Here is a 24,100-nt window from a genome sequence, read left to right on the forward strand (position 1 = left end):
TTTTTTTTTTTTTTGGTACCAGGGATTGAACTTCGGGACCTTGCACTTGCCCGGCAGGTGGTAGTACCACTGAGCTAAATCCCTGACCCACGTCCTTTATTCTTTATAGGAACGACATCAAGTAAATGATTTTGAGTGGTGTGGTCCCCATTTTACAAATGAAGAAATTAAAAATGAAAGGGTAAATAATGAACTCCACACAGTAAATGTGATGGGGGCCCAGCTCTGTCCTTTTCCAGAGCCTCTGAATATTTTTCTAGTTAAAAACTTGGCCATGTCTTCCCCAAAGAACCACTTCCTAAGTGTCCAGGGATTTACACAGTATCACAGATGTCCCTAGATTCCTCCCAATAGGGTACCCAGTGGCTTCTCAGGAAATGATGCAGGAGATCTGTCCTGCTCCCATTCATTTCAAAAGCATTCAAGGCCTGGAGAACAAACTTCCTTTCACCCAGGTGACCACAAGAGGAGTAAATCAATGATGAGAATCCTTCATGTTAGCTAAGAAAGTCTTTGAATTTTTTTTTTATGTAACAGAAATTCTTCATGCAGGTTTTTTAATTACTCTTTAAAAGAAACATTCATTCTTACTGTCATGTTAAGCCTCCTGCACAACAATCTCAGTGGCCTAATCAATGGTGGCATTAAAAGACTGAGGAGTGGGACAGATCGATGAAATCATTCTGACTCATGATATGACTGTGACACAAATTGAGACAAAGCCTGCCTTGCTCAACTACTCTAGTAAATACTGCAATGTTTCGATAACTCCCCCAAATGATAAATCATCCTTTTGTTTCTGCCTTCAGAATAACACTGCATCTTGTATCTTGTTGGGTCCGATCCAGTTGGTCTCAAAGGACTTACCTAGAAAAATTAGGAAGGTCCACCAAAGAGGCATCTGGGGTTTGTTCTGAATCTCTGTCAATGAGACACATTCATTGTTTCTCAGCCAGTGTTCTGGGATCCAAAGCAGTCCCCATTGGAATACTTAAATATGTGGAATAGTGAATGAGTGAATGATTCCCAACAGGATCTAAAGAGGCTGCAAAGCCAAGCAGAGAGAGGAGATGACTCTCTAAGCAAAAGGACTCCAAATGCACAGTTAGAACCTCCTCTACTTCCATAAGGATATGTGTGTTTTGTCATTCACTGAGAGCAGTTCAGACAAGAACCAAGTGTCTGCATCTCAGAACCAAAAAAGACCACACACTCATTGCTCTTCGCGGAAGCAGCCCTGAGTCATACAGCCTGTAAACATCTAAAAATAGATGATCACTCTTTTCTTCCTTGTGCTTATTTCAACGGAAATATTCTCAATTTTTTCAGAAGGTCACCATCCTGCAAAGCTCTGGGAGGACCAGGCCTTTGGTTTCCCAACACAATCACTAGCACAAAGAAGGCAGAACAACAGCTAAATGGGTGTCGGTAGAAAAGTTTATCCCCCCATCAACCCCTCTCAGAGCTCTCCACCAATGCTTAGCCTGCTAGCCGGTCACTCACTCCAGGGAGGTCTCCCCACTCATCAGCGTCTGGACACAGACCAACAGGGTTTCCACATTTCCTCTGCTCATCTCAAGCTCCACGTGCTGCCATCCGCTCCTTCTCAGAAGATGACCAGGACTTTGACTTTGTAGATTTTCCTTAAATCCCAGTTCTGAAGCCCAGTGAATTCATCCTAAGCTAGGCCTGCCAACTTTAACAAATAAAAACACAGATGACCGATTGAAGTGGAATTTGAGATAGCGGGAACATCTCATGTTAAAGGGTACTCATTACATATTTGAAATTACTTTTTTATTGAGTTTATTGGTACCTTTTAGGTATACAGTACAGTTACATCCATTATTGGGATCTTGCACCTTTACATGACGGGTCTTGGTTCTCATTTTTCCCCCTTGTCCCTGCCCTCCCTTCACCCCCTCCTCCCCCGTTTTACAAACAATTCATTTCCATTTTTTAATTTTCTCATATTTTTTTCTTTTCCCTTATTACCTTTCCCCTACCCTTCCCACTTTCCCTACAGCTTTAGCCCTTTTCTTCCTATTTTATATTGTCCATTATGTCATTAGGATCTTATGTACTATTATAGTTTATTCACAGCAGAGAAACTATTCGGTATTTACACGTGTGACTTATTTATTTCACTTAGGCGTATATCCTCAATATGCATCCATTTTCCTAAGAGTGAATCTAATGAAATTAGTTTTTAACTGGATGCCCTCTATTTATTTGCCCACTTTACCCCATTTGCACCTTGTATCCCTTCCTAGGCCTATAGGAAGGTGACCACTTCAGAATAAAATTCTGTTTGCACTGTTGTGCTGCTTCCCGACATAGTAGAGAAGACCCTTTGTGAGCAGGTCCCATCAGAACGTTCTATCTCCTCCTTATCCCACCAGGACTGTTTGTGTGGTTTTGGTTGTTGGCTTTTCCATTTGCCTATTTGTTTCTGTTTGTTTGGGAATGTGCAACATTCCTTGAGCAAAAGGAAGGAGTATTAGGCCAAAGTGGGGAGAATCACAAATGATGAACCAGAACATGCCCATGCTCTTTTGTTATCTCATTATACAGAAAATGGCCCCCTACTTGGGTGAGGAGGAAACCCAGGCACAGAGAGCTTATGCCACTTGCAAAGGCTCACACCACATAGCTGTACCAGAATATGGTTCCAGCTCATCCCAGACCTGTGTTCTCTGCCTCTTTTCACAGACCCACTTCACAGGCCCGGGGAAGGTAGCCCTCGGTCTCCATGGCATAGGTAGAAAGGGATGAAGGAGGGAAGGAAGGAAGGAAGCTGTCATCCTGCCAAGGGCCAGAGTCTTCCCAGGGCACCTCAGCCGGGTAGCTCTGTGGCTCCTCTCTACCTCTCCCACATTCAGTATTGTGAGGAACCCTGATTGCTGCAATAAGCAGGAAACAGTCCAGCCACCAGGGTTTAGGCCCCATTGCTGAGAGAGGGGCTGGAAGTGGGGCCTTCTTCCCTAGGGAAAAGAGGAGCTTGGACAGGTGATGGCGCCATGGCCTCTGGAGAGGAAGCCGGAGTTGCAGGGCGCCGGATGCAGCAAGGGCATGAGAGGAGAGTGCATCTGTAGTTTCCCAAATGCGTTACACACCTTCTCCTCTTTTCTTAAAGTACTTTTACAAATGCACATTTATTTTTTGCATGTGAAACATATTTTTTTAAAGAAAAGATAACATTGAATCCATTCTATTCCTCAGCATACCTGAGACTATCTCTCATGAAACTGGAAAACCTACTACACAATTTTTAATGGCTGCATAGATTTCGTTGTGTGAATAGTGTTATTTTTTTTTCTTTCTTAAGCATTTTTAAAGAAATGCTTTCTTCAGATTTTTTGCCATCTTAAATCATACTATAAAAAGATTCCTAAACAAACTTTGAGTATTTCATTTGCAAAGTCCTGGAAGAACTTGGGGTTCCAAATTATGCATTTTGAAGGTTTCGGCAGCTACTGCTAATGCCACCTGTTAAAGCTTTAACATTTTTGTGTCTGCGCCTGGGTAAGCACTCGCTGTCGTTCTTTCCGGAGGGCCATCACTGCTCGCCCCTCTTGCCCCTTGCCCCAGCCCTCACCAATGTACACTCAAGAGATTAACTGAGCCTGCCCCTCCCGGTACCCTTACCACACTCTCTCATAAACGTGTCTAATAGTTACTGCTTACACATCCACTTTTAGACCTAAGTTATTTGAAACCCACCAGTGCCCCAAGACTTTTGACTAGTTACAATCTCTCCTGTGGCTGCTCACCACCATAGCCCACTTGTTTCTTATCCCGCTAACCCAAAACCCAGTACACTCCAAACAGCTGCTGACCACAATAAATGTAATGGTTATCACCAGCATGGATAACGCTCGTGGAGTCCAATCAAGACAGTGCCATGACTTCATGGCCTCCACTCCCGATGCCTCCAGAGGTTCCTCAGTCCGCCTTTGGTTCCCCTCACTTCTCTGGGACTGATAAGCAAGAGATTTATTTTGTTTCATGCATTTGATTTGCTTTATCGTGGTGTCTCACCTGACTGACATACCTCATCCTCCCACACATCTGTATCACATCTATGCCCGACACCCATCTTTCTCCCAGCAGAGCTCTCCTAGCAACTGGATATCATGGCTTCTGGCCAATTTTGAGGGAGATTTCAAAACCAAATTAGAAATCATATTAATAAAAGGCGCAACACTCTCACTTCATTTGCAAAGTGACTGCAGTAATTGGCTCTCTGTGGGTCTCCCTTGCTCGTTTACAATTACTGAGATTGTATCTCCTATTTGTGTATCTAATCCCAACCCAGAGCAAGATATCTCAAACATAGCGACATCATTTTTGTTCAAAAACTATTTGAGTGAATAAATATTTTAGTCTGATCTTTCTTTCCAAATCAAAAACTGTCTACTTCCCATGAACCATCATTTCCAGTCAAGAAAATAATTATTGAATATTTATAGGCAGTAACAGTGCTGTTGTTTAAGACAGTGTTCGGGATTTGAGGGGGACTAGTCAAATACCTGAATATGATAAGTGCAGTGATTAAAGTGTATACATATGCTATGCAGAATGTGCACGAAAAGACAAATCAGAATGTGTGTGTGCTGCATATACAAAAAAGTGGAGAGCTACATATCTCTTGCTACAATTCTCACTTGCTCTTCTCTCTGTCCCTTTTCACCCAGTAACTTCATGTTTACCTTTAATACTTCTTGGGTGCATAGGCTATCCTTTTACTTTATTCTCAAACTGCAGCAACACTTAGAATAGGAATGATAAAATTGTAGGATAGCAGAAGATGCATGTTACTGTACGTGACATGTAGGTTCATAGAGAGAAAGAAAAACACTTCTATTCTTAAAAGTCAATTTTCTGAAGATCAGCTCAATGAAAGGCACAATTTTTGCTTTAGATCTATTAAGACAGAAGATAGACTTGAAGTTCATGGTAGCTGCCTTAAAAGGTATGTGTGGTTACTGCCATATCTTAGCTGCCTGCCAGCAGACTGAAATCTTCCCACTTTCTTGGGGTCTCCACAGATTCCTAGAATAGAATGAGGAAAAGACATTCTGCTAGTTTGTACAGGGTTTCTTCCCTGAAACTAACCTTCTTTTCCACTCAAGGAATTGTCTTGGGAACTTTGAAAGAAACCTGAAGTTGTTGCTGACATAAATGGCCGATTTCCCCTTAGCCTCAGTTAGTCCCTGGGACCCCAGTCATTGAAACACCAACTCCCCAAAAGTTCCTCAGAGCCTCCCAAGGTCCAGTGACTCACCATCAGGATGGTTCTGCAGGGTATCCAAGTGTCAGCCAAGTGGTTGGGTCCCCTCTGTTCTGCCCATTCCAAACCTTGAGTTTGACACTGTCTTTATTGAGGAGACTTAGGAGAAGAGAACAAAGGAACGATTGCAACTTTGGTCTCGAGGAAGATGTGTTTTTCCATCTACTTCTAGTGGCCTCCTGTTCATTCATTTCTAAATGATTTTGATGTCCTTCCGGTAGACAGCCAGACTACTACCAACATCGTGGTGAGGGGGCAGGGTGAAGAACCAACCCCTGCAGCTGCTGTAGGATCTGCTAACTCCTGATCCAGGACTAGCTTACATTGCCAATCTCTAGCGTTGTATGGTGAATGATCTTGGCAGAGGTTTCAGGCCTCTGTGAAGACTTGGTTTCTCTGGTTCAGAAAGGTGACGAGAAATTGCAGAATCCTACTGCAGTGACTAGAAAGGGGCTAAGACAGATTTGGGCAGAATATTATGGTTTGTATCTAGATGGCATCCAAGGCTTTGTGCAGTCATAGGCAGGATCTTTGGATGGTGATCGGATTATAGGGGCTCAAGGCTACCTTGCTATTAGGAGGTGGGGCCTGGTGGAAGAGAGGGCCACTGGGGGGGTGACCAGGAAGGTTATATCTCCCTTTCTGGCTCCTTCCTTACTCTCTGCTTCCTCTGTGCCACGCCACATCCTTCCTCTGCCACACCCCTCTGCCATGCAGTTCTGCACTGGAGCCAGCTGACCACAGACTATGAGCTAAAATCAACGTCTCCTTTAATTAGTGGGCGTCAGCTCTCATCCACATTAACAGTAAAAGTAGAAACCAAATGATATGGGCCGCAGTTGAAAACTGCAGTAAATGTTTACATTTTTTAATTATTATAGTAGCAAAACGCACTGCCACTAACCTCCCAGCCTGCCCCTCTCACTTATGTCATTGTCCCTGCCACTCTCCGAAGCAGTCCTGTGAGTCCTCTTCTGTGAATGTCTTGCGTTGCATTGCCGTGTTGGCTTTGATGTCCCGAATGGATTAAAAACATCTAAGGCAAATTTGTGTAAAACAGAAATACTATAATGTGTCTTAATTAACCTTATTCACCAAATCTGGCACCATGAGATTCTGGGCCAAATGATCATGAAAGGAAGATGTTTTAATTGATTCTGGACATTGAGGCTGCAACGACAATGCAATTAAAGACACTCATGAGAGAGGACTTCCAAAACTTCAGGAAGTGGCGAGAAAGATGGGATAAGTGTGTTTGAAGCAATAAGGATTAATGACAACGTGTCTTGCTATAATTTAATTTTATCATTTATTTATTTTGGTACCAGGGATCGAACTCATGACCTTGTGCTTGCGTGGCAGGCGGTGGCACCACTGAGCTAAATCCTTGACTCTCACTGTAATTTTTTTAAAAGATTTAAAAATTCATTGTATTTTTTAATCACACCTTGTATGTCTTTATCTGCTTGTAGAAAATGTTTACAAATTGGAACTGTTATTAGGAGTCCTGTAGCCCTAAGAGTTCTGTATGTATTTTTTAAGCATTGCATGAGATACGCTTATTAAGAACACAGAACATGAGGCCTTTTCACCATCCTGTATATAGACCTGGAACAGTACACTTCAGGGACCAGACTAGATACTTTTGAAGGTATTGCTTGTCATTTGTTACTGAATTTCTTTCACAATACAAGAAAAAGGAAATTGTTATTGCACACTGTTACTTAATATAAAATTAACTGTTTTGGTCGCATTGTTTAAGAAAAAGACAGCCAATTCATCTATATAAAATCCTCAATTGAGTTATACTCCCATGCCTAATAGCAAAAACAAAACAAAACAACAAAAAAAAACCTCAACATAGATATTACCATTGCACCTTTCCAGATAGTAAAGGTTAAAATCCCACATTTTGAAATGAAAAAGACATGAGATTAAATTCCAAACCTTCTAGTTGTTAACTACACTAATTTATTTATTTCCCTCTGAGCCTGTTTCCTCACCAGTGCAATGGGAATAATAGTCATCTTCCTAAGGTCATCTAAGGACTTAAGAGTCTGTTAAGCACATAGCTAGTGCTCAATAAAGACCAAACACGATGTCTAAAACAAATTTAGCCACTGTGCACATCATGGGTGTTTAGGCCTTATATAAGTCACCTCCTCTCTTAAAGATTTGCCTTCTAACTCCTACTGAACAGAGTGATTTTGTGACAGCCATTAGCCATTCTTCTTAGTTTTTAGCCTTGTAGACAAAGATAGTGGTATTGCCACAGTAGGGTTTCCTGTGCCAATAATCCCCTTGCTCTGTATATGGAAGGCCCACAGAAATGCAGATCTATTATTTTTATTCATAAACAAGAGCATATGAAGAAATGTGAATAAAAGCAATCTTCAACAGATTAAAGCTGCTTAGAAACGGAATTTTATAGAAATAGCATTAATGTCATTTTGCTGATTAGATCCACAGATAGGTGAAAGAAGCTTTTTTTTGGATTATTATAAGCACATCTCCACCAGGAAAGATGCTTGGAGACAAAGACAGGCAGCATCATGAGCAAAAAACAGGGCATTTCACTAAACCATCATTGAGTCTGGAAGCGATAATGCTCCTTCCTAACAGCCTCACTCTGGACACACTGAGTAAGAAGGAGGGAAAGGTAAATCCACAGTAGCATACCAGGCCTGGAGACAGGGACTCATTTTAATAAATCAGAAAGGAACATGAAAATGTCAACTTAATCAAGCATTTAAATTTTATTAATCAAGCCTAATTTTTATGAGTGCAAATAATCACTGAAGCTGGACAAATTTGTTCTCGATTGCATCAGAAACATAATTTTAATATTTAATGGACTGATGAATTTAAATGGAGAATTATCTTTATGAAACATGCTCTTCATAATTTGCCATTAAATGAGAAATAAAAAAATCAACATAAATCTTACATAAAGGTTATTTAACTAAATGTTGGTACTATAAATATTATAAATGCATTATGCTCTAATTTAGCAATCATACAGTACACTACATAAAGCAGAAATGATAAGTGGACCAGGCAGGCTTTTGTGAGACTACTGAGAGAATCCTGTTACATGGCGGGCAGCTCACGATGTAACAGCTCTGAACATCCTTTTTGTCCACGCTTTCCTTCCACAATTCACCGTCCACCGCAGACCTTCTTTCCGGCCCAAATGTAGGTCCAAACCCACTAGGGCTTGCTTTTGTGAAGAAAAAAGATTTAAAAAAATTTTTTTTTCATGACTTAGAGAAAAAAGATATATGCAAAGAACTGAAGTCTTCTGACTGAATTTTTAATGTATATATTTCAAATATGCTCCATGTTTCGCGTTAAATTTTATGACATAAAGTTCTCAGTCCTCAAAACATTCTATGTGGAAAAAGGGGGGAAAAAACTCGAATTAAGGCAAATCACATTCATTCTACTCACCCCTTTAAGAACCCTGACATACAACTTAAAATAGTTATTGTGGATTTTCATAAAAGTGAACCAAACCTAACAGGCCAGTGTGGTCTAAAAACCTGCTAATGCTAATCTCCAAGACAAATGTTTTCTTTTCAAATTCTTTAAAGATCCCCAGTATTCCAAACATGCAGTGTTTACCTATAATACATATGCTAAACTGTGCATTTGCTTGAAGAAAACAACTTCTGACCTACTGAAGCTTTAATGCTCCCAGAGGCATCAGGTGGGCTGGTGTCCGGCAAGGGACATTTCTAAGCGCTAGAAGGACATGCACTCTTCAAAAGGCCATACAGCTCACTTTTCCTGGGTTGCAGAAAATGTGTTAAGTAATGCTGACCTTTCTTCAGACTGCTTAAAAAAATAGTAGTTTCTAAGGTTGTTTTCAGAGTTGGAAACCTTTAAAATTGCTCATTTTCTTTTTTTTTTTTTCTTTTTTTTTTTTTTTGGTACTGGGGATTGAACTCGGATCCTTGCACTTGCAAGGCAGGCCACCGAACTGCTGATCTAAATCCCCAGCCCGTCATTCCCTTTTTGTTACAAAGTTGAGATTCTGGGATGGAGATTTGTCTTTCAACATAGAAGCTCAGGAAATCATTTTCTTTTTATTTAAACTGTTCACTAATGAACAAAAATACCTTGCTTTGAAAACATTAAATTTTGTAAGATACCTTAGCGGTGAGACTGGGTTATCTTTTAATGTTACTTGTAAAGCACATCCAACAACTCAAAATTTTTGCTTTTTATATATTTCTTACCTGACAAATATTATAACTTTAAGAAAACATTGTTTTTAAAATATGCTGTAGGTTAATAGTTGACCAGTTTTTCCCTGGTCAACTGAATTAATATGCAATATTCTAAAGACACCAAGATTAGAATTTTCCAACGAGGAAGAAATACATTGTAACGCCTTTAGATGGAGACATAGTTCAAATAAACACTAGAATTCCATTCACAGTGCTTTGTGTAAGCATAAGAAGAACATTTAAAAATACTGAGAAGGAAATATGAAAAGAAATTCATTTAGGATGCTTATGCTGATTACAGAATTTATATTAGTTATTATTTAGCATTTCTTAATGAAAGGGTTTTTCCTGTGTATTAAGCCGGCACTTACAGAAATCAAAGGTTACATACAAAGTAAATTTAGTGTCCTGGCACCTTATAGCAAAGCATATTATACTGCAAATAAGCATGCTGTTGATGATGTAGAATCCGAGCTATAATCAGTGGCATGAATCAAAAGTCATCTGATAGCCACATTAAAGCCACATTTCTTATGAAGAATCAGACTAAATTACAACATGGCACTTCCCAGAATGAGCCAAGGAAATGCATTCTGTAAGAAGAAATAATTGTATTTGAGTGTCTCTGTAAAAACCAGGAAGTCTTTTAGCAATAAGTACTAATGCTTTTCTTTTTAGTCGGCCTTCTTTTGTATTGCAATATATTCAGCCTCACTGGCAAGCCTATCACACTAATTACTATTGCATCTAGTGGTTCCGTTATCTTGATGACTACTGTAGCTGAAATACTTCAAGGTCAAATGCTTAATAGCATGAATCAAACTAAGCAGCCATCGTACATACACTTGCTTTTGAAATATACTGGGTGATTCAGTATATTCGAGACATATTTATGAGTCTTATTATCCTTACAAATATACATTATATGTGCAGTTTAATTGTGCTGTTCATTTCAGAGAAGTTTCCTCTCAGAAACCATGTAAGAAGCAGGTATCTTGTGAAATGCCTGCACACGCACACCTATAATCTTACTGACCACAAAACTCCTCAGCCCATCCTCTTCACTTTTAAGCAATCCATTGTCACATGGGCCGGGGATTTAGCTCAGTGGTTCCACTGCCCACCTGGCAAGTGCAAGGTCCCGAGTTTGATCCCTGGTACCAAAAAAAAAAAAAAAAAAAAAAAATCTGCCAAATTCACTTATATGGTTATAGGCATCGTCCCAATTCATAGACATTCCACGTTATAACTTCACATGGTACTTATATGTACAATAAATCCACTGCCAAAAATACACGCTCTTCCTGGTTTAGGTAGACACGAGGATCTAAATAAACTCCAGCATGTGTTGAAGAATGCCACTCTCCCCTAATTCTTTCATATCTCTGGGGTGGAAGTAGGTATTTAGTTTGTGATGTATAAAAACATAAGCATCTGTACACATTTGGATGCTCTATAAATATAAAATTAAATATGAAACTTCTTTTGTGACTATTTTCTTCCTTTAATATTTTAACATTGCACATCTGGACAGCAGTGATTTCTTCTTTAATTTAAATGTGCTGCTTTTTTATAGACCGTGTTTGAGCAAAGCAATTTGAATTGTGCAACTATTCATTCTGAGCATAGAAAAACACCCATTTAATTCAAAGATTATTTTCAAGGAAAAAAAGTAAACATACAAAAGAAATCAGTTTCTGTCAGCCTTGGCTTCACATTACTCAGTATTTAACAAGGTTAACGTAACCAAGATTCTTTTGGTTCTTTTTTGCTTAAAGGAATTCAAATAAGTGGAAGACATTATTCTGGGGAAAATCAGAACACAAGGTGTTTTAAGAATTGTTCAAGTACTTCTTGACTCCCTCCTGTAATGTTGGGTTTAGACATGCACCCTGACTTAGTATTAAAAAGCAATAATTAATATCCACTGTACTGTGATGATTTTTTACAGTGACATTTACCTGAATCTTCTTTTTCTTATTTTTCCACTGTGTTGACCTTCTTTTCCTTGACTCCTTCTGTTCATCTCCCATATACATCTTTGTCTGCTAGAATAATTCTTTGTTGTCATAGTTTTATTCAAATTACCATCATTATTATCATTTTTTTTGTATCTTAGATCACAAAGTATTTGGTTGTGTTAGGTTACAATTAAGTCTTATAATAGTGAAAGAACCTCCCACAACTATCACAAGATACATAAGTTCTGTAGATGCAAGTTTTCCCCATTTTGAAAATGGTGTTTTAAAATGTATGGCCATGTTTTGTCTTTTATATGTTAATGACATGTTCAGCAAATATTGAATATGGAAGAAGAAATATTATGCTTTTAAAATAATGTTATCAGCTTATCCTTTGGCTGTAATATAGCTGGCACACAGTGCATTTGGGGCTGTCTATGTGTGTTTTTTGAAATGTCATCTTTATTAGTATTACATTCAAGGAATAATACCAAGAATCAGTTTCTTTCAAGACCTTCCTGCAGTGTGTGGCATATAAGTCTGTGACGAGCGACATTACAGAAGGTCATGTCACTTTTAACTGCTTGCATTACATCTTTCTGATTTCCCTGGTGCCCTTCCTTTGTTTGATTAATACTACTTGGTTTCAAGCAAGGTATCAGAAAGCCTAATTTGGAAAGAGAATTCCAGAGCCGAGCTGAGATATTCTCCCTTAAGAAAAAAAGAAGAAAAAACCCCAACTTTGTAAATGTATCTTTTCTAACACATTCATTTTTTTCGTCAGTCTTTTCATGTTTTTATTCCCCTGAAGGAAATCCTACGTGTGTGTGTGTGTGTGTGTGTGTTATTAAATTAGTGCTGACAAACGTTTGGGCAATCAGACTTCGAAACAAAACTATGTCGTGGTTATTTGGCTTTATTCGAAGAGGAAAGAGCTGGAATTTAAGAGAAGGACTCCTGTGTTTTATTTATTTTCCTTATTTAAGTGTTAAACTCCAGCACTCTTTTTAAATAGCAGGTGTTACTTGAGTTCTCTGGGAAGAGTTGCAATTTTGTGTAGTCATGAAATGCACTTCAGTGATACGTAGTTTGTTTTTAAAAGCTCAGTTTGCAGTTTCTATATTCATTGCATTTGGCTGGAGCTTATGTGTCAAAACTCAGCTCAGCTTCTGCAACATTCTTGCCCTCTCAGCCGACCATTTCACTGGACCATTAAAGCAGAAAGATTACAAGTGAAAGCACTGTCTTAATGTGGAATCTTTATCCACACCTCTACCTGCACCCCTACATGTGTTGCTCAGCGTCAATGAAAGAATGAATTGAAATTTTATGGCCTTAAGAACACAGGATATTTTGCCCAGGACAGAAAATGATAGAATTTAATTTCCAAGAATTCATGTTGAAAATATTGCATGGGTATTTTATTTGTATTTATAACTGATGATTTTGAAAACTTACTTTGGGACAGGAACTGTGCTGGGCTCTGTACTTACGTGATCTCATCCAACCGAGCCAGCCCGGTGGGACAGGCACTTTTAGCATCTCCATTTTCCAAGGCATCTGAAGCTTCACCTGAACAAAATGTAATAGGGGAACCATTCTGAAGTGGCTTAAAGGCATCAATAGGAAGCCATCTGTAGTATAAATCCTCACTTATAGATGTTTATGATGTAACATTAAAAAGGCACTGGAGGAGGGAAAAGCTCTCACTAGAGTGCTAAAACACAACACAAAGGCCCTCACTAACACAACACTTTTCTGCCAAATGGAAAAGCGAATGGCTGTATTGGGTGGTTCTGTCTGCACATTTGTGGAGCAATTGTGCATAGCCAATTACTCACTTGTGCAGGGTAAGAAGTTTGGGTTCTGCAAATAGCCTAATTCTGTAGACTTCTTTGAGTCATACTTGAGTGTAAGAGTCACAGCTGATTCGAACCATGTGTACATGAAGCTAGAGGCTTTGAATTTTTAAAGATGAACAGGAAAGAGAGTGGAGAATCCCCATGCCTTCAAATAAAGATTAAGTATTCAGATATTTCTGGACAAATATTTGGAAGCATTTGGAATATGTTACTTTGTTAATCCACATCATGGATGAGATGTCTCTCCCAGAGAACAAAGCCCAGCCTATAAAATAAAGGATAGATGGTTTACCAGTGAGTGTTTCGAAGAAGCACTGATAATATATGCATGTATTCGCTCAATAAAACGTATTTCTTGAACACCCCTGATGTACCTTCTAGTGTAGGCACAATTCTGTACCATTCTGCCTGCAGTGAGCCTTCACTGTGAGTAGTGAGTACTACAGAGATGAGGTATCGGATCACTTCTAGTGATAACTAACCACAGTATTACTGGAGTTTGATCACAACAGTAAAAATACAGTGTTCATTTCATTCTCCCTGACATATTTCATGTGACTCTACGTGGATACTTTTAGCAAAAAAGAATTAGTTCATTTAAATTTAAAATTTTAAAGGTAATCATATTACAGGTACAAAAATATATTTGTTTTTAATGTTATGAGGGTCAGGTGAATTCTCTTGATGCAGCCTGATGTATGGAAGCATTGTGGCTGCTCCCACTTTTTATGCCTCCATTGCAAAAGGCCCAATTTGGAAGAGCCTGGCACCTGTCACCTGGATTATATATATCGTCATCATATTTGTGATGTGAATACTGCAAATGCGAGAAAATTAAAAGTCAATATGGAGGCTTGTCTGATAGTCCCCACTTATATCTATGTGTTATTTATTTTTGTATTCCCATATCACCTAGTTCTGTGTGCCTTGAACAAGAGGGTCAATACTAAATGCTTATGGGGTGGCTGAATATAGTTAGAGAGAATATCAAGAGTTCATCATTCTCTTTGAGGTTGAATTGCTTTGTATGTTCCCAAATTAGTGTGAGCTCTCAGCATACGTTAGAGACAGCATGTTGTACTGCTGTAATTATTCCAAAATGCTTCATGTCCAAGTGAAAGACTACAGAATCCTATGCTTTAATAGATAAATGAATTGTACATTAAATTAGAGACAATTTTGCAGATTTTTCAGATGCTTTGGATTATATATTGGGTGATAAAGTTTCAGATAGTCTTTTAAGTCACTTAATACTTTTGAAATATTCCACAAAAATATTAGAAATAACTGAGACATATTGCCTCAGTTTATACAACCCCTTGCATAATACAGCCTTGGTTATTGAAGTTTTCACTCAGGCTATTCCTGTGGGTATTGAAAAATCACATGAAAGAAGGGTTTCGTGTCTCTATTTTCTAAAGTTATGAGCTTAGAGAGAGGTTTTAAAATATTTGATAACCATGATTCTAGTTATATTCAGACTGCATTAGAAAAAAACACCATAAGAATTTAGAAATTATGTAAAATGTCATAAGTACAATAAGTTGGGACTCCCCTGAATAACAACCCCCTCATCTCAGAGGTTTTTATATTTTTGGTTTTCAAGGAATGCATGTGTATTTATGCATGTGTGTGAAACTATTCAAAAACCCAGCTGAAATGAAGTCTGATCCTTAATGCCCACATTTATATTTTGATCAAGACAAAGGGAAATTATTTTCAAATGTAAAATGACTATTCCATTCTACTGAGGTAGGTGAACTAAGAGCCATTGAAAAAATACACATGTATCTACCTACATGGGTTACACCTATACTTTATACACATTTGTTGTAGAATACATCTCTAATTTTGTTTTAATATCCGAGTTTATAAAATAATCCTTGAATAAAATTATAGAGAATCAAAATGAGAGTTTAAGGCAAGCCACAAAATCAAAACATAATAGAGATAGTCAAAAAATGACTCCATAGATAAGAATTAAAAGTGAGCTACATAAGATATCTCTGGTTTTACGCCATAGACCACCAGCATGAATCAATTACCAGAGAGTTTTTTTTCACCTTAGAGTTTGGTGAAACGTAAATTAGAAATAGCAGAGCTGCTTCATGCCTGGTTACCTAGCTCTGAATTTAAAGGAACTGATTAACATAGTCAGCAGAATAGGTAGGAGGGAGGTTTCCTGATGTAAATCATTCCACAAATTAATGTTAGTTTACCTTGCGCATACTTTGAATTCTTTGTCAGAAAACATTTCACATGAATAGGATTCCCCACCACCACCACCACCACCACCACCACCAGGGGCTTTGGTTCCCTGGTTTCAATCAATTAGAAGCAGAGCATTTTCCTAATCTCCATCTCTAGAACAAACACTTTCGTCCAGTGCATTGTGTTTCAAATGCTAATAAAGTTTTCCTTTCGGAAAGGTTCAAAGTGACAGAACACAATTCTCTCCTTTAAAGAGCACAAACACCACTTCTGTTTCTGTCTGCAGGTAGTGGAGGACATGCTAGAGGACGAGGAAGAAGGAGATGACAAAGATGACAAGGTAATTACCCTTCCCGGCACTGGGGTACCTGGGGATGGGGACATGTGGGCATGACACTGTTTTCACAGGCAGTTAAAAAAGAAGTTGAAGTGTTTGAGTCCAGGAAATTGGACAGTGCTGTTTATCATCCTAACAATGCCACTGCATGTTGCAAAGAGGGAGAGAGAGGGTTATAAATCCTGTTTGCTTTGGTCCAGAGCTGGGTCAAATATTTTTCTGCCAGGAAAGAAAAAAAAAAAAAAAAGGAAGAAAGAAAAAAATCCAGCTTGTCTGGAACTTGATAGGTCTCGTGAAGATAATGGCAGTGACAACTGCTTTTGAAGGGCAAAAATTTGTCCTATCTTGAGTATTACAAATCGGTTTATGCTTAGGGGGAAGAGGGGTGTGAAAAAACAGCAGCTTGCACAAGTTGAACCTGGATATTGTCATCTGCAATTTTCGAAGAATTGCTCAGCAGAAGAATACATGTGTGTCCAGAGCACAGGAAGACAGTTAAACAGCCCCGGTGCTCAGTGCCTTTGCCTAGGTTGGGAAGGGCTCCGAAGTCCATTCAGTCACACTCCTTTCTCCACTGCTGGTTGCCTTGGGCTTGGTGACCGCAGTAGATAACAGCTGGTTTCTAGGACTGCTTGAATTGGTTGTCTTCTGGGGAGAGGGGACAACTAAAGGAAGGAATAAGAGCAACTTTTCCACCACTGCCACAATTAGCTGGGTTTGGAAGAATAGCAAGAAGGATGGTGATACTATTATATTGTGGTCTCTGGCTGCTTTAGACCTAAAGACTACAAAGTCCTAAGGTGAAGTAGGCGACAGGGACGACCATATCATGAATTATCTGCATATTGTTTGCATATGAAATCAGAATTTGACCTTCACAAAAATCTGTCCGACTTCTGTTATAGTAAAGCAAGGAGATTTTTTGAAGAAAGGAGAAAATCAGTGTTTTAATTTATGCCCTTGACCTTTGATTCCAGTACAGATGTACAGTTATATCCCAGTGTTGTGTTGGAAGCAAGCATTAGAAATGTCAGAAAAATTCACAGTGATTAAGTAACCTCACAAATGATTTTTCCCTAATACTCAGCGCTTGACAGAAAATGGAAAAACACACTTTCTCTCCCTTCTCTCCTTTCTAATGCTATCTCAAACATTTTTAAATTGATGGAGCTTTTATGTGAAATTTTTCTCCTGTATATCATTTAGTCATTAGCGACATTATCAAACATACACTAACAAAATTTCCTTCGTGCAAAAAACACATATGTGCTTGTTTTTTAATGTTAAATAACATGAGCATACACTTCTGGCAATAAATGATATGATTTATTGTTAAGGTCAGTGGTAGAGCTGTAGAGAGCTTGTATTTTAACTCCACATGCCAGCTCTGAATCATCATTTCTCTGCTGATAAACACTGAGCAGCCATCCATTTATGGCCATTTTCCCTTGCTTGTTGCTGCTTTATTATTAAAGCCACCATAAAGATCCATTCTGGTAGCAGGCGTTTCCCCAGAAATGTTAATAAATGGAAGCCCTCAGCAAAGTCTAGTACTTCAGTGCCCCTGCTCGAAGTCAGCCCGTGTTTTCTTTTTACCCGTTTGTTGATATTCTATACCTCTACTTTCCCCTTTTAATGGTCACGTTTTTGTGGAGAGATTTGGGGTACGGGACACGAATAAACACACCTGGTTCAGTGGCTCACCAAAACATAGATGTCAAGTGGAACGTGCCAGGGTGAAAACACCACCAAATCTCCAGAGTAGCATCTATTGTAATCTAGTGTTTGGTTGCCTGAAACTGACACCCTGGGTCTAACACATTTTCAGATCTAGTTACCAAAGTTGATTGAAAGTGAGTGCTTAAACTGCTGTGTGAATGCAACCGTATTCTGTATGGGATGCTGACAGTGTGTTTCCCATGTGAAATGATTATAAGCTGATTTTTTCATAACTCTAACCCTTTTACTTGAGTTATTTGCAAGATTCTTTTTTTGCTCATAACACAGTTGATAGCCTAAAAAATGATATTGGAACAAAGAGTCTCCAATGTAGTAATTTATGACAGACAGACTTTTAAGTTCTTGCCTAATAGAAGAGAGAATCTAACAGTGGACATCTTGAAATGTAAAGTTTTTACTATAAGATGTGGAAATATGAAAGGTTCCTGCAAGCTTCCATTTACCAGCTTCCGTCTGGACTGACTCACAGCAGTGACTGTAGTAAGCCTTGGCTATCAGTGTGTCCAAATGGGAGAAGGGGAATTTCCTCCTTTAAAAAATTCATTGGTTCCTGTCTTTAAAGTTTGTGTATAGAGTCATGCGTAATGGAATTTCATGAGAAAACAAATGTGTTTTTTGCCATACGAGCAGGTACTGACCTCTACCTCTCATTATTTCTCTGTTTTCTCATATGGTATAATAGTGGGGTCAGGTCAGTGGGTCCTCTTATAGGATAAAAGTAAAAAAGATTAATAAATGTGCCAAAGCCTCACTTTAATTGAACCTGAAGCATGTGTCGCAAGTATGTAAAATATGTCCCAGATGTTTCACCAGGGCTAGTGTCTTGGCTTTCCCTGATTACCACAAGGCAGCTATTAGTCCTATAACCTTTGGACTTGGGGGTAAATGGGGTATTACATGGCACAGAATGAGAGCACCTGTTTTCCATTCAGCAAAGACCCCTGGCAGGCTTTGCGTAAGCCCATCCATATGTTTTCACTTAGCAGATTGTTGGGCGATTATGAAATGTGTCTTTCTTTAGAGCCAGCATTGATATTAGTCACTCACAATGAAAGGCCAAGTCATTGGCTACTTGACAAGGTCCGTGTGGGCATAAACTGAAACCCTTTATTTCATTTGAGCTTGGAGTGTTTTCCCTCAGCATAATTATATACATAGCAATGACACAGGTAGAAGCAGATAAGGATGATAATTACGTCGTATAATAGCTTTGTAAGAGCTTTTCTTTAGAGCTGAATTTAGCACCTTGGAAAATTTTGGTTAATGTTGGTTAAAGCTAAGTCATGATTTACCTGGAGTCTTTAATTTTAAAGTTTGTCTAGATTATAGTCTTTTAAATTTTCTTTTCTTGAGTTCTTCCTTTTTATTAAAAGAGTTCATCATTATTCAGGTGAGGTTTTTGTGACCACAGACTTGTTCTTCATTCTAAAATTCATTGTACACATTTGCTTAAATCTAAAATTAGGTGGTCTCTCTCTTAATCTAATTCCATGGCTTTTAGAGGCAGAAAATATGGTTTTTAAATAGTGAGTCTTCGTTATGAATCATTGACTTGTTAATATTTTCACTTGTCTGCATTATGTAGTAGCACTGTATTAAGCTATGCTGGAGATGACCTTTTTTTCTGAGTTAAATGCTAGAAAGACATCACACAGGACTCTCAGTTCCTTTTGTTGCAGAGCATTCCCTCCACCACCAACCACAAAGTCACAACATGATCAGATTTTTGCCTTGACACCAAACCCTGCCTTGTGGCTGATGGAATAGCTAAGCAAATAAGGCTTACCTAAAGCATGTAGGTGGATTATCAACAAGCCACATAATAGTGTTTTTCACCATGTTACAGATAATAATTCAGTGGTTGGTCTGCATAATCTCACCATCTAATTAATGAAGAGCAGCCTGCCTTTTGTAGCTTCGAAAGTTTAGGCCCGCTTCCCGTGGCACACCCTACCCTTGTAATCAGATCCAGCTGCACTGGCAGGAAGCAGAAGGCAGAATGCAGGTTTCCCTCAGGAAAAGCATGAATTCAAATGCATGGCATTCTAGTAATGTTTATTGATAAAAGATAGTAACATGCTCAGGCATTTATACTTACATTGCTTCTCCTTTTTCTTCAACCATTATGTCAAGGTTACTGTGTTTGAAGATAACTAGATGCAAGGAGTGAAACATATCTGGGTTACTTCAAAATATACAGATCATTTGCTTTAGTTTTTGAAGTCTGTGTCTTCTGGTTTGATTCTCCAGCCCAAAAATGTATGTAATGTACCACAAATCCATATGCTTCTATATCTTTAATCAACTGAGGGTGGGGTAATTCTGTGATAGGAAGAAATTTTAATCTGACAAAAATCACATGTTCCCAATTGCATTTAGTAACTGCAAGGTGAGGAAATAGCTTGAGGCTTTAGAAAAGGAAAGGAAGATTTCATTTTTAGAAAATTCTAAGTCACATTTAATTGGCATGTCATTGTATTAGTTTCTTCATTTTCTACTGAGGCATAACAGATTGCTACGAACTTGGAAGTGGAAAGCAACACTGATTTTTTAAGCTCTCAGTTCAGTTGGTCAGAAGAACAGATCAGCCACCTGGGTTCTCTAGTAGGTGTCTCAGCCTCAAAGTTCCAGTGAGGCTGAGTTCTCATCTGGAAGCTGCAGAAAAGAATCCACTTCCAAGCTCATCGAGTTGTTAGTAGAATTCAGCTTGTACTTGGAAGACTAAAGCCCTTACTTTCTAGCTGGCTTTCTATTTCTAGTGGCCACTTTCCATGGCCCCTCCATCTTTAAATCATTAGTGCAGAATCTCTCTTGGGGTGAAACTCTCCCATACCTAAAATCTCCTTTTTTCAGTAATAGGCTAGCCATGTTTAAGGGCTCAGCTGTTTAGGCAAGACCCACCAAAGATAATCCCCCTTGCTGAAAGGTAATTGTCCATGAAACACTAACCTAATTATAGGAGTGACTAATCATATTATTAAACCCACCACCACAGGGATTATACATAATATATAGACTAGGAAGGGGAAATCTTGACACTTGTGTTCAATTTTTCATCACTGTGACAAAGTACTTGAAATAATGACTTAAAGGAGCAAGGGTGTATTCTGGCTCACGGTTTCCAAGGTTTCAATCCATGGTCACATGGCTCCATTATTTCTGGGCCTGTGCCACTGCAGAATATCATGGTGGAGAGAGCTGCTCTCTCGTGGCAGCTAAGAAACAGAGAGAAAAACAAAAAGAAGAAAAGGGGTTTGGAAGACCGACCCTTATAGGACATACCACCCTGACAGGAAGTGGCCTACTTCATGTTGGCCCTACCTCCTCATAACGCCATTAGCTATGAACCTTCCAATGGCTTGACTGAGGTCAGAAGCCTTCATGAGTCAGTCACTTCCCCAAAGCCCCATCTGAACATTATGGCTGTGGGGACCAAGCCTTCAACCCATGATCTTTGAAGGACATTACAGATCCAAACCCTAACACCATCTAATAATTCTGCCTACTACAAGCATGCAGGCCTAGCCATGATCTAGAGTAAAAAGGGGAACAATCTTTGTGTTCCTTGGATGTGTCTATTGTTAGGCTGTGCCCCATCTATCCTACAGTAAAAAAGGAAAGCCTATCTGCCTAGACATCTCCTTTCAAAGATCATAGGAACATCACATATAAGACATACACAGCATACCCTGTGTATTTTTAAGTAAAATAAATCATAGTAAAATATACCCCACTTGCTTATTTTATTTTGATCTGGGCCAAATATGATTGGACAGGCAGATGGCCTGATAGGCTATTTCATTACCCTCTTCTCCTTCTGAAAGAAAAGCAAACAAGAATTAAAGTAATAAAGAGTAAGGAAACATCCATTCCTCTTTGGGGGACCTTTTGATACTTAAACATAGTGGCCCGATAGCTTCCTACCTCAAGTCCATAGAAATGCTCCCTACTTTATTGAGAATTGTAGTGACATTAAAACTGGAGGATATCCAAGAAATAGTCTAGTTAAACCACCTTGCTTTAAAAGGAAGGAACAAGAGGCTGGGTGTGTAGTTAGTGATGGAGAGCTTGCCCGGAATGTACAGGGCTTTGGTTTCCATCCCCAGCTCTGCAAAAATAAGGAATCACCTCAGCATGCTCTTCCCGTATGTAGGTAGTACAATAAGAAAATGCACCTTCCTTTCCAGAAAAGGGCTGTTTCTTCTAGGTATCCATTTCTTACTTTCCTGCATACCCAGGTTTTACCTCCTCTGCTAAGAGGTTGTGTGTGGTAGGTGGAGTAAGACGAACGCTTTTCATATTCTAATTCCTGGAACCCATGAATATGTCACTCTCCAGGCAAAGAGGACTTGAGGTAGCAGATCGGATAAAGATATTAATCAGCTTAAAATAGAAAGATTATTCTGGGTTATTTGCATGGGTCCAATATAATCGCTGGTGTACTTAAAAATAGCAAAGATCAGAAACTTGTGCCTATGTAGCCAAGATCGGGGCTCAGGACATTTGCAGCAAGAAGGAAGAGCTGCTGGAACAGCTGAACTACCAGAATGTTGAGCTGTCCCAGCTGCATGTTGCCCAGTGACGGGTGGCATGGGCTCCAAGTCCTCCAGTGGTTAATCTGTCAGCAATCCATCACCTTTGTTCTGTCATTAACCAGCCTAGGAGGACCTCAGAATGTTTCACAGAGGCAAGAAGTACAAGTCCTTGAGTCTGCAGCCAAAGAAAGCACATGCCTGCCCAAAAGACTGGATAAGCACAAGAGGGCTCAGGGAACTGAGAAATAGTGAAGAAGGAGAAGCTCTTACCCACAGGGAAGTAGATGAGCAAGGTCTGAGCACTGCAGCATCAATAAAGCATAAGCAGGCAGGGGGATGGGAGAGAGACACTGCTTGGTGTAGCTCTTTAGATGGAAAAAGAAGGCCACAAGCCAAGAAAATGTGAGCAGTCTCTAGAAGGCAGAAAGGGCCAGGAAAAGGATTCTTCGCTGGAGTCTCTGGAAAGAAATCCAGCCCTGCGCATAGCTGGATTTTAGCCCAGTGACACTTACTTTGGACTTCTGAACTACAGAACCTCAAGATAATAAATTTATGTTATGCCACTAGGTTTATGATAATTTGGTACAGCAGCAGTAGTAAACTATTACAGGTACTTTGCTATTGCATTTTTTATACTTCCCCAAAAATACTACATTTTAAAGAACTGGATGTGAGCTCTTTATTTTTCTTTATTAACTTGGTCTTATTCTTCTACATAAATATAGCTACACAGTTCCTCATTCAGTATGGAAACTTAAAAATAATGTCTAAGAAAGCACATACTTTCAGTCAAATTGGCTTAATTTTTATTTAAGAAAAGCTTATCCAGAAAGGAGGATGAATTACTGCCCATCTCAAGACAGTTCTGTACTTTCCTGTTTAAGAGCCTGTTTTATGAACTGCTGAATGGACCAGAAAGTAATGGTTGATTTTGTTTTTCACTTCCTTCCACACGATGTATCTTCCATTCCTTAAAATGTTTCACCCTGCAACACTCCAGAGCAATTATTAGCCATATTTAGATAATAAATCTCTTGAAAGTCTTAAAGGTATAGACTTTCTCCCCAGAAGAACATACACAACCAAAAACTTTTGCATGTCATTTTTTTTTTTTTTGCCATGGAAAAGGAATTATAGACAAGATGAAATAGCTTTATAACCAGATCTCTATTGCTCAGCCACCTTCCTCTTGACACTAATGCCTATCTCTTCAAGCACTTGAGAGATGCAAATTTTCAAGTGAAAACAATATTAAATTATATTCAAAAGTAAGTTTCTACAAAAAGGCTGATGTTTGGTTCCAGTCTCATGGGGTGACTTTTGATAACCTCAACAGACTTGTTACTCTTGACAGCCTTTGACCATGGCTGTTCTGATTCATGGCAATAAGAGCTGGAAACATTTATTTGCCAAAAGAACATTGAAACAAATAAAAGGGGAGGTGCTGTGGCTTTATTAGACAGTTTAAAAAATTAAAATGTCTGTAATTCTTCACAATCCTTGTTGGACTCATTTGTGTTATGTCCATGGTTTATCTTTTGAAAAGTCTGCATCATTAATGCGTCATTTTTAAGACGGATTAAATATTCATGGTTCTATTTACGATCACTGGAGGCAGATTTAGCTTTCAAAGAGTCATCCTGTGAGCCTCGCTTTGGGTGGATTTCTACCTGTAAAGAAAAATTGATAGCCTTTGTCGTCCTTGTTTAGCTTTGTGTTTAGCAAAAGCACATCTCCGGCCTTGAAATAGCGGGGTAGATATCTGCTCCAACATGCCCTTCTAGAATGGTAGGTGAGCTAAGAGAATTGAAATAAGAAGATATTCCTACATAATCTAGCAAGAATATCCATCGGTGAAGCAAACTATGAATGGAACTCCCTCCAGTTGGATTCTTCTGATAGTTGTATTTCCTCTGCTTAAAAAAAAAA

The 24,100-nt window shown here is 39.0% G+C and overlaps 1 protein-coding gene across 8 annotated transcripts in view; it reads left to right on the forward strand.

The window, feature by feature from the left end:
* Positions 1 to 24,100, forward strand: part of Mctp1 (multiple C2 and transmembrane domain containing 1) — a 499,895-nt gene that overhangs the window by 417,821 nt on the left and 57,974 nt on the right. For all 8 annotated transcript variants that reach the window (XM_033767611.1, XM_019209437.2, XM_019209438.2 and 5 more), the window contains one exon: positions 15,846 to 15,899. In XM_033767611.1, the coding sequence (XP_033623502.1) occupies positions 15,846 to 15,899 (54 nt within the window). The remainder of the gene's footprint in view (positions 1 to 15,845; positions 15,900 to 24,100) is intronic.

Source organism: Fukomys damarensis, unplaced genomic scaffold (assembly GCF_012274545.1).
Source record: "Fukomys damarensis isolate Sample0158 unplaced genomic scaffold, DMR_v1.0_HiC HiC_scaffold_3, whole genome shotgun sequence".
Lineage (NCBI taxonomy): Eukaryota > Metazoa > Chordata > Mammalia > Rodentia > Bathyergidae > Fukomys > Fukomys damarensis.